General features: G+C 37.7%; 1 protein-coding gene across 1 annotated transcript in view; it reads left to right on the top strand.

The window, feature by feature from the left end:
- The first annotated feature begins 7,887 nt into the window (after positions 1–7,887).
- LOC128737266 (uncharacterized) overlaps positions 7,888–12,513 on the top strand; it is a 48,154-nt gene continuing 43,528 nt past the window's right edge. The window contains exon 1 of the mRNA XM_053831869.1: positions 7,888–9,019. Within this exon, the coding sequence (XP_053687844.1) occupies positions 7,888–9,019 (1,132 nt within the window). The remainder of the gene's footprint in view (positions 9,020–12,513) is intronic.

Here is a 12,513-nt window from a genome sequence, read left to right as displayed (position 1 = left end):
CAGGGATTTACGTGACTTTCAGGTGATTTTTATTGGAAAAAATAATAACATCTATCTGATTTACACTTTAACGCATTAGTATGCGTGCGAACTACCTGAAAATCACGTAAATAGTACAGGAAAAGCTGGGTGGAAAATATTCACATAACTTTTCAGGTAACTTCGACGTGAAATATATTTTGAGTGTATGGAAACGACGCCAAAAGTTACATCGGAAGCTGCTCAAAAACAAATTTATTTTTGTTTTGTTTTTACAGCATGTGGCAACTGTCATACTTGCATAGTAGGCTAGTTCCATCAAATACTATGGTTTCTAAGTGGGTTTGCATTTTAATTTCGCTTGTTTAGGGAAAAACGCAGAGAGAGCACATTGGCCAGGGGGGCACGTTATACACAATTCCCCTACTACTAACAACATCTCTTATCCCAGGGGAGTTAGGCCATTACAAATATTTTAAAAGGTTTTTGTCCCTCCGCTGTTGGGCCACTGAAGGGGGTGGCAAAAAAATGCTGGGGGTGAGTTTTTTAATCGAGCAAAAAATATGGATTTTAGGCATTTTTACTTAAAGTTTAAGCGTGAAAACCAAATCTATTCTTGCTTTTAATATATACGTTATTATTTTCCATGCAAAAATCTACGCAAAAAGACGAAAACGTAAGAAAATTTTTTTGGCCGATTTTCGAAAATTCCACTGTTTGAATTCTTATTTCTATTTCGTGCTAGAAGTGTTAACTCAACTTGTACACTCATTTTTCGAGGTTTTCAGGTTATAGCGCCCACAGACAATTGATTTTATAAAAAAAAATTAGCTCGTGTCCTACAAATTATTTTTTTGCCCCCCGATTTTTCCAGCTAGAGGGGGTGACAAAAACTTTAAAAATGATTTGCAATGGCCTTATGGACTATCGTATTAATGCCTGTTCTCTTATTGTAATAATAATATATTATTTTGAGGATTTAAGTTTTCTCCTAGAACTTTGTTAATAGATGGATGCGTGAGGCAGATTTCTATACTGAAATATTCCGATTTTACCACTGATAAAAATATTCGTTTTTGATATCAAAAAGAGCTCACCTACCAAAAATAGGATACAATTTATTAAGCAAGATAATATTATTATAATACTGTTTGTTTTTTCTCAATTTACGCTATTTTATGCTATACATATACCAATATGGTGTGAAAAGTTTTTTTTTTTGATATTCGAGATTTCTTCGCGAAAACCAGCCTAACGTATTTCTACGCCAATTTTCACTATTATTTATTATCGAAACTGTATGAAAACGTCGAATGTGGTCCAATTTTATTGCAATTGTAACAGTTAAACGAAGATAAAAGAAGGGGAAAGTTTCATAATCCGCTTGTCGAGCTCTCGAGTACACAAATTTTATGAATTTTATTAATCTAATGATAATAATGATCATTAACGCAAGCAGAAGATATAAACGCACAACATTACCGATCCATTTGGTAAAAGTTGACTATAGTTTTATACTTTAACAGCTCATCATGACGTAATCGGAATTAGAATCACCCCTTAAAATTGATGATCGGAATTAGGTGCACTGATACATCATATTTGATGCATTTTTTGCAACTTTCGTTAAATAATTTAGGTATTTTAATATTTTTCCATGAAACATAATTGGAAATACTTGCTAAAGACACATACCATGTAAATAAATGTCAAAGCTTTATTTTTTAGTAAGGACTCAAAGATGAATCATGCCTTAGGTGATCGGAATTAGGTGCTTTCACGGTATAACAGTTCTCGTAATTTGCTCAGACAAATATATGAAACTACTATCCACAAAGGACTGTAATTACTTTTCCTACTTGTAACGAGGTTAGACTTACAATTAGTGAAGCGTAATTTGAATTCTTTCCAGTCCTTATTCCTCTTCCAAGTCAAGCAGTCGTTCATATTGCTACTAACTTATTCCATATGGTATCCTGGGTCTTTCAAAATCAAGCCGACTACTGTACATTTATTACAAACGACATCATGTTGGCGTAATTGCCATTAGAGGTAGTTCTGTTAGCAGCGGTAAAAGTCCTGTCAGAACGTTTTGTCTAAACAAACATAGGTATATGAAAGCAGCCTACATTATTAACAACAACCATACACAAATTTCGTCGTGAAAGAAAGATTAAGATTGACTACCATGAGTGACCAGCCGTGACTTAGTTTCTGATGGCAAATTACTTTCGCTATCAACTTCCATCTGGCTTCAGAGAGCAAATAAACTTTTCTTTTCATTGTTTACCTTAATCCAATATATTCTAGTTATCAATTGAAAGAATTAAATATTATGAAATTATTATTCATCACGTGATGGCCGTAAGTCAACGATAAGGTTATACCGACTTTCCAGATGTCACACCGTTCCGACCAATTGACTATTAATATCTTGTTCATTTCTTCATTGACTTAGGAATACGTAGGTAACTGTTTACATTCGCTGTCCAGTAGGTGTGTGTATGTGTATGTATGTACGTTCAACTTTGTAAACGACGCTGACGGGTCAGTTGACATTTCTTTACATGCTCTGTTGTGAGTTTGAATATTTGTATACATTAACATGCAAACAACATCTGTTTCGGCATTTGGCGGTGAAGGTTGTGTTTATAAATAGTATACCAACATGAGTCGCAGAAACGGAAGCGTGCAAATCAAAGATAAGAAGCGAGCTGAAATAACGCTAAATTCCAATGCCTATCTCCGTTCACGATTTGAGCTCAAAAAAAGGTATTGGTACTACCTATGCTGAATATTGTTTTGTGAAAAATTCTTTTCTGAAAATAATACACCAACTCAGTTATTTTTACATGTATTTGTACGAAAAAATTAATCATAGTAAAATAATATATTACAAGAAACCACCCTGTAGTACGACGGTAGCCTTCAACTAGAACATATATCACTACAATGTATGTTAGTAAATCAAAAACAACAAACAGTCAATGAAAACTATTCACACCATACCATATCGAAGAGCGCAAAAGGTCGCCAATTTTCCCCTACCCCAATAGCAATACACTCGTTCGGCACGCCACAGGAGCTTAAAAGAACATAAATTTCAACACTATCACAATCTACTGCATGAAAGCGGTACCCACCCAATGCCGAAGGATCTAAACGAGAGAGTGCAAACAATTTACCCAAGAGGCGCCTGCCCGAAATATACAGCTACACACCTACTGCCTAGTTGTCTACTCTAGTCAAATGCCGTAACAAGAAAATGCGATGCAATCCACCGGAGTGAGTGAGTTAGGCTTTCTTAAGTATATTTCGATGTTTTACGATATTTTCGTTGGTATTATTGGTTCAACGCCTAGTGATCCTGACGATCTATTACTTCCAACCAGATTTACTGGTTATACTTTGTTTACACATCGCAAACGAAACAAATGGTCTGGAAAAACTCAAAGCAAAGCCTTGGCTATAAGCCAGTATAATACTAGACCAGTGTTCGAAAAAATTGACAACCTTGGATGAAAGCGAATTCTTTTAGTATTCTTTTATCTGTCAGCCCATGGACATGACTACTGAGCTGCTGACAGTAATCTTTCATAAAGAAGTTAGGTAAATCTTCAGAAAGTTTTAATTAAATTTAATTTAGTGCCTAAAAATATACTACACACACTGGGGCACGTGCGTCACCTTCTGTAACAAAACAATTTCTCAAGGTGCAACCGGAAAGTCCGGAGTTGTTAATTCAATAGCCCGGTAATGAAAAATAAGCGATCAGAAAATTAGTTATGTAAGAATAGATTCGGCCTGAAGTCCAATTTTAACTTTACTTTCTAGCTCAATTTAAGTCAATTTTTAAGTCCGATTTTAAGTTTAAATTCGAGTTCACTAAGTTTATATTTTGCCCGCCTACTATGATGGTCACCCTAATGCCATATACAGCACAAAATGCGGAAGTTGAAATAACAAATTTTCTTCGAAGATACTTTATACCTAGGACTAACGGTTTAAGCGTAATTACTTTTGTCCACCTAGATTCGGGTTTCATCCCACGGTGCGGCGTATGCTTCCTGATCGTAGCGTTTTACGAAGGGCAAAGTAGGCCCAATTTCCCGCTTGGATGCGCCGCTGGATCTCCTTACTAGTGTTGTTGTCCGCGGTCGCCAGCGATCCCAAATACACGAACTCCTCTACCACTTCTAGTTCATCGCCGTCAACGGTTACCGTCCGTGGGAGGCGCGCGTTTGTTTCCTTTGAGCCTCTTCCTTTCATGTATTTGGTCTTCGACGCATTTATTTTTAGCCCAATTCTCCTAGACTCCGCTTTCAGTCTGGCGTAGATTGCCTCCGCCGTCGCAAAGTTCCTGGCAATGATATCGAAGTCATCTGCAAAGCCTAGAAGTTGGCTTCTCTTGGTAAAAATCGTGCCTCTCGTTTCGATGCCCGCTCGCCGGATCACCCCCTCAAGAGCGATGTTGAACAGCATGCAGTCAATAATCACCTAGATCCATATATTCCTGTAAAATGCAACCAACATAAGCTAAGCATGAAAAACTAATTTTTAAAGAATTTCCAAGGAAAATGCTCTATAGCTCTGTACTCGATAAGAATAGAAATATCATTTCCTCAGCAAAGATGTTTACCTTTATATTTTTCATAACTTTGCCGAAGAAACCATGTGTATCTACGAACACAAAAACATGGACGTGTATCGAGCCTTTAGCGAACGCGAAACACATAAAACGTATGCTTGCCGTACTCTCATTTGGGTGGTTGGGAACAAGCGGAACCTGTACAAGTTCATAGTACTCGACTTAAACTTTAAGATGAAGCGTTGATTTCACAAATCCGCTTGCCCCATTTTACCCCATGGGCTCATGAAGCTATGGAAATTAAAAGCTTGAATATGCTATAACTCAGCAAGTAAAGGTCCAAGAGATTTGCGGTCTTCTACAAAAACGTGTATTTTGAGAGCTTCGATGATTGCCTAGAACATTGTATTCTAAAGAAGTTTTAAAGAATATGCCTTATAGTTCAGCACTCGATAAATATAGAAAATTTATTTCTTCAGAAAAGTTGCTTGTTTCTACAATATTTACAACTTTGCCGAAGAAACTATGTCTATATTTCCTTACACAAAAAAGTTATTTTTTTATTTTCATTATAGTAAGCGATGACTTTTGACAGTTGTATATTAAGGGAGATATTTATACGAACAAAAGTGTTGAAGACCATAAATAATCAAATTAAGGCAAAAAACACTAGGAAAAAAGTTCCGCTTTTCGCCCTTTTGGACCACTGTACATCCCTCGATTACTTAAAAATTTTCGGTCAAAAACATGCTTTTGAAAGGTCGGTGCCACACCTTCTGTTTAGGTCTGGGCATGCCAGTGTGTATACTAAAATATGAAATACAATTTAGAAAGTGATTTTTGATAAACGGCAAATGACTCACCATTAAGTGTTGTCCGCACTGGCAACGATCTTAAAAACGAAAACTCGTCGTTTTGATGCTGTCCAATCCCGTTCTGTTCCGTCCGAATATGTTCTGTTCTATCTGCTTCCTTACTCCATGACTGCCGTGTTATGCTTGTTTGCTCTGCTTAATTTGCATGATCGTTATCCATATCATCGTGTGTCATTCCACTTACGAAGATTGTTTCATAGTAGCTCGTATACGCACACTAACGTGCCTAAATGTAAAAAGACAATGAGGTTTTGGTCTGGAAAGATCAAGTAATCGTGGGATGGTATATCTAGTTTTACTTATTACAAATATTATGATGAAGACTCCGGACTTTTTATCGCTTCTCGGCCCAAAGGCTAAGATCAAAATGTAGACTCCGGACTTTCAGATGCATTGGATTTAAAATTCAAGTTGAAATTGAACTTGAAATTAGACCTACAAATGGAATTGAAATTGGATGCAAAATCCAGAGTCTTAAATTGGACATTGAATTTTAAATTAGATTTGAATATGGACTGATTTGAACTTAAAGCTTTATTTCAAATTTAACGAAGCATGTTGAAGTCCATTGAACTAGAACTTGGACTCGATATTGGGTGTGAAAGTGAACTTTAATTTTGGTAAAATTTGGTAAAAAATGAATTTGAAGTTTGAAGACATGAAATCGAACTCAATATAGAATTTCAAATTTTACTTGAAACTGGATTTAAATTAGATTTCGAATTGACCTTGAAACAAGACATGAAATCGTACCAGAAATAGACAAATAGGGAAAATGGGAATTGAAATTCGACTTAAAATTCAACATAAATACTTAGGATTTACGTCAAAGTCATAGTGGATTTGAAACTGTTCTTGAAATTGTGGTTGAAGAGGGACTTGAAATCGTGGTTGAAATTGGGTATAAAATTAGACTTGGAAATGGACTTAAAATGATTCGAATATACCAAATGTAAATTATAAGTTGGATTTAAATTGAACTTGTAACTGTACTTGGAATTAGACTTGAAATTAAGTATGAAATAAAGCATACATACATTGAACATAAATTCAATTTCAATTAGGCTTGAAATCAGACTTGTAATTTGATTTGAAATTCGACTTAAAATTGAACTCAAATTGGACTTGAAACTAACAATTACAAAATGACTGAAAAAAAATTAAAGCAAAATTTTGAAAAGCCAACAAACACAATTGAGTCTTAGCTTTGCTTGGCATGATAAAGTTTTTAAACTGATACCGTAACGCTTTCATACGCGTAAGGAAAAATAAACGAAATCAACTGTTTGGCATAACGCTTTGGGCGGAAGTCAGAAGCAATGAAACTACGGCAGTGTAGTACGGAATCGTTTGATGTTGCTCTATTATTGAGTTAAACACGCAATATACATAGGACTGAATTCGATTAGCTTTTTTCGCTCAAAGAAATTTTTCCAATGTCACGATATGATTTATTTCCTAATAAATCGTTTTTGATGAAAATGCCGTACCGCTTGGTTCAACAGTTGATACAACAGTTTTGATTGGCATGAGCTGCCGATATATTTGCGTTGAACAAATGTCTGCACCATAAATTTTTAATTAATTAAACTTTGCACTTGAAAAAAAAACGAAAACTGCGAATGTTGTTAACACCCTATCAGCAGCACTGTCCTTATTAATGGAGTGGCAGGCTAACCGTCAGCTTGAACCCCCCGAAGGAAGTCATCAATGTAAAGCCTGACGGTGTTTCAATGAACCGAACCCCTTACATAGAGCGTCCCTCCCCCTACTCTTCATGGTACCGTACATAGCGGGCTGAAAACTATTTTGAAATCGATTCGTTTCGAACACCTCGATTCCCCCGGCGCGGCTAGTTGATGGGTTCAGAGCAGTAACATCCCGAAACACGCAAACAAGTGCTAATTTTTGCCCGCGTGATAAATACCTTCAGCTTGAACTCGCCAGTAGTAAGGAAATGACGGAGGTTCTAACCGACGTGATAATAGTAATCGATGAACTGCTTTTGCTTTATTGTTTATCAGAAAAAGCTCGAAGAATGTTGGTGAAAAAAATAAAAGTTTGGCAGATTATTTGGGTCTAATTTTATTTCTACTTAAGAGGTTATTTAGATATTACTAAGCATTATGTATCTGAATTTGGAAAATATTCGATACTGAACAAAAAGAAAATATATGCGTATATATTGCTGAATCTTAAATATATTTTTTTAACTAAATTTGTTTTATTGATTATAAGCAGACGAACTCAATGTTTTAGTCTGAGATGTATTGCATAATAATCATATTTTTAGTTTCTATATGTTTCTAATAATGTTATTTTTTACGTAAATCCTGTTGCAAACCTCTCAACTGTAACGTCAAAATGTTGTCATTCAAATTTATCTATTAATTCCACTAAACTGAATACTCCTTCTTTTCAATTCTTACAGATCTTAACCACACGATGGACGTATCTCCAATGAAAAGCAACCGCAAGGTTCGATTCTCCCTTCCGGACAACAACATTCCAACAATCTCTGCTGCAGCACCGCAGCATAAACAACGCCTCTACCATGGAACACTACAGTACGTAAATGGAACCCTGGTCAGCCAACCTGCCACACCGGCGTCGAGTCCACCAACGGTCATCGGTCACGAAACAAATCGTCAGCAGCAGCTGCAGCCAACACAGCTCCGGCCGACTAAGACTAAAGACACGAATACCAAGATTGTCCTCCATTTGCGACCGTCCACTGGAGTGGATAAATTTGAAAATGTGGATATTTCAGGAAAACCGGCTATCAGTGGAACACTTGAAAAAGGTCCCAGAAAGATACCAAAATCCAGCTTATCGAAAATTGAAAACCGAGCTCATCGAATGCTTCCACAAATAAATCAAAAATTTCCAAGCAGCGAGGAACTAAACCCCCACAGCAGTACCAGCCGGGAAATTTGCCACAGACACAAATCTAATGACGATCTTGGTTCCAAGGATGCCAACAATAACGTGCAGCAGCTTAGAAAACAAAGCGTCACATTGCGATCGCTTTCGAATCTCAATGCCACCGTAGGACCAAAATCTGCTTCCAGTAGACCACGTTCCAAATCGTTGGGAAAAATCAGCTCGTGCAAACCTGGAAAACCGCTCATTTCCCCGCATCTACAGCAGCAAGAGAGCAACATCACCATTAAAGTGCAGGAAAGTTCCCCATCACGAAGAGCTTCGCTGGCGGAAAATGCGGAACAGAACTCAATCAGCAAACGTCACAGCAGTGTAGCGCAGACGAATGGTGGTAACGGAGGCGAAGGTGAGCCGGTTGCCATTCCCAGCCCGAGGCCAAAACCCCAGTATGCCCAATGTAATTTTCTAACGGTGCCAGAGTTCACCGATCGGTACGAAGGCATGGAAACTGTTGTTTCCGGTTCTGCCACTGTCTCGGATGATGATGAGGAAAATGAGGAAGGTGATGGAGGACAGAACGGACGGTCGAATGATAATCGAACTAATGCTGTCGACATTATCGAGTTGAAGAAAAGTGGCGGAACTCGCGGATCGAAGCGAGCTGTCGGTGGAAATGGTATCGATTCTAATGGTGGTAAGGAACTAGCAGATTTTTGTTGTGTATTTTGGTTTGAGAATTTCTCACGTAATCTGTATGACCTTTTGTCTGAATAACAATGCTTTACGGTTGCAAGTTTTCAGCAGTTTATATATATAGCGCCATTGTCGTTGTATGATGATTATAATAGACCGTTGAATTTTTATTTTAAATAAAAGATGTGGCTTTTCGGTCTCGGGTTTCTTACGAAAACTTTATTTTACGTTCAGCTGACGTTTCGAAGAACTATGCCTTCATCCCCTTTTGATAAAAATTCAACGGTCTATTATAATCGTTATTCCCTAATATTTCAGATTGTTGACTATCATACGCGATCAATCAAAGTAAGATCTATTTAAATATTTTGTTTTCATTAAAGAATTCCTAGTAGCCAAATTTCCTACGTTTTTCGTGCGACGAAGAAAAAAATGTCTACCGTGGACCCCCGTTCGTTTGACCGTTTTTAATCTGAACACTTTTTAATTTGAACCCCGTTGGTTTGCACGATGTGCAAATTAAAAATGGTTCAAACGTCATACTCAATATGACATCATTTGCTTATGCAGACAATGCTCATAAACACGATTTGTTTGTGCTGATCTAGCGTGTTTAATCTGTTCCACATTGCGTTTTCCCAACGATTATGGTAGAAATCCGATCGGAGAATGAATATTCGCTTCTTGCAACTGCCTACTGAATCAAACCACCAAAACAATAACAAAGAGCAGAGCAGCCAGTTCACACAAGTTACAGCATATTTAGGGTTACCAGTTGTTCAAATTAAAAACTAACCCCGTTAGTTTGCATGAGGAATCGTTCAAACGAACGGGGATCCACTGTACTAGGTAATTGTTTCAATTTCCTTCATTCATAAAATAAAAATAACTCACGCAACGCATTGTCGTCATTCTGCAGCCGGGAAAACCATGACACCAGAAATTTTTGCAAAATAGCATTTGTCATGCCGTCCTACACAAATGCGCGCTAATTTTGTAAACATTGTTGTGATTTTGTATTCAGATGATGAAAAATTTTGATGAACGGATTTTTAAATGGTATGACGAATTTAAGGAATAAAGTCAGTAGCGTAGTTTTATTAAAATGCTTTAATAATAACGTTTTAGTGAATTTAAAGATCGGAAGGTAAGTGTGTTTGAGTCAAATCAGCACAAGAACTTTTGGAGTATTCGTTAAATCCATCCAAGAAATGATGAAAATTAGAGTGGCTTCACTTACTACGACGGAAATAAGAAATAAACGCTAGATAGTATTTTGTGTACAAATTAGCTGAAATCGAAAGCTGTCACTTGTTTATCTTTTAAAACAAAGACGTCATAATTGGGATACCATGAAATCTTGCTATTTACTATTGTTCCATGCTTTCCGAATATTTTTGTCAATCTTTGTTTTTGAGAAATCCTAGTGTCCGGTCATAGAGGCTGTCCGGCCATAGAGGACTTCTTCTACTATAGATAGCCATTCCAGCCATAGCCATAGGCCACAGGATAGCCATAGGAGTGAATTGAAAAAGCCAGCTCTAAATTCCGTAAAAGACTGAAAAGGCCAAAAAAGCACGGTAAAAATTACGAAACTAACAGTTGACAGAGTCTAAAGATAGTCATTCCTCTCTCTGCAGCGAAGTTGATTAGCCTCAGACCATTGTCTTTTGTGGTAGAATCGAGGGTTTCTCTACCAGTAACGGGGCGAAAGAACTCTTGGCGTCCGACCTGTGCATTTATATCCCCAATGACTCCAATTAACTACAAAAGTTTCAATATTTGAAGACCTCGTGTCAGTAATGGCCTCGTTTTAACGAAAATTACTCATAGACCACTTTAGGTTTAGACTTACTCGACGCAGTTTCATTCTCGTATTTTGTCTTGTTCGGTGTCCAGATACCAGAGTTTGAGTTACGGTCGTTGATAATAAATAAATTGTGAAACGGTGCTACATGCGGCACTATTTTTCATGACCTCAAACATCACGGCATAAAAAGAAGATATGCATACTATACACTAAAAAGATTTGTCGAGACGAGATCTGTTGAAAACCGTAAAAAACCGGAAGAAAACGAAGCGTTAGAACTGCAGAAGTCAAAAAGGTTGTTCGACAACGAATTCATCGCTGTTGCGGCCGGTCCGCACGGAACATGGCAGTTCAGCTGAATATCAAAAGGAATCTTCGTCGAATTTTGAAAATGAATCTGGATACGAAAGCATTCAAAAAACGTTAAATTTAGGAATTAACGGAAGCAACAAAACAAAAACGGTAGGAAAGTATTCAGATGTGAAGTTATCTGTTCTTCAAACACCGCATCATGCTCAAAATGATCGGTTGTGGTTGGTTTCGATCATGGACGTTCCAAAGCACAAACGGAATGTACCACAATACAGCAGGATTTCGAATTTGGCAACAAATGCGTGTCGCCTTGTTACCGTTTCGCATTTTTACCCTATACCCTTAGGTATAATTAGAGAAAAACGCAATGAGCCAGCAGCATACTAGAGTTCAGTATGAATTTGATTTGCATAATTTTAGAGTTAGGTTGGGTATGCGATTAACATTATATTAAAATTAGGTTGTTACAAATTAAAATAAATATAAATAAAACTAAAATATTAGAGACTAAAATATATACATTAGGGACAAAATAACAATAAACTAAGCATTCCGAGTGATTAAAAGGAGGTTAAAATTAGGGAACACAAAACAGCTCACTGTGCTTAACGAAAACAAACATAACTGCCCCAAAACCTAAAGGGCGAATGTAAAACGCATAATTAGAGTTCAGTGGCTTAATATCCTGAATCGAGTAAAAGATCCGGCTTTGGCTGATAATTTAGAGGCGAGCATTTTGGATCGAGTTGCGAACAGAGCAAGAGTTACATTCGAAGCTTGCTATATATTTCCATAGGTCTAAAGTGCTACAGTGCAAGTCAAGTAGTACAGTGCCATATATCCCGTTAAGAGAATAAATTGCCATATATTCCATTAAAAAAGGAATCCCAGTCAGGTATGATAAAAAGGGAATTACAGGGCAAGCCGAACCTAACTGTAAGACCGTATTCTAAAAGGCCACTATTTCATAATTTGCAACCGGACCCATTAATGCTCTTAGAGCAACATCCGAGAGAATAGCAACGAGTCGACCGGTATCGGTATTGGACCGGTGTCGTTGGCCGAACGAAATGCGATCAAATACAACCTAACCGCAACCGCGGACAATCCTTGCCTTAGAGGCCACACGCGCTCGTGCCAGAGGCGGTGACGGGCTTGGATATAACAACGATTCTGTTACAACCGGAAAGCTTACCCCGCAATCGCGGACAAACCCCGTCTGTGAGGTCACTCGCACTCCAGCCAGAGGCGGTGACGGGCCTGTGTTGATTCGAAGCCGAAATCCTGCAGAAGATAAACGCCTAAGCAAAGCCAGCAGTTTACCCCGCCTTCGAGGTCACGTGCACTCGCGCCAGAGGCCGTGAAGGGCCTGG

This window comes from Sabethes cyaneus, chromosome 2, assembly GCF_943734655.1.
Source record: "Sabethes cyaneus chromosome 2, idSabCyanKW18_F2, whole genome shotgun sequence".
Classification (NCBI taxonomy): domain Eukaryota; kingdom Metazoa; phylum Arthropoda; class Insecta; order Diptera; family Culicidae; genus Sabethes; species Sabethes cyaneus.
The sequence above is the reverse complement of the archived record's forward strand: the minus strand, read 5'-3'. Positions and strand labels throughout refer to the sequence as shown.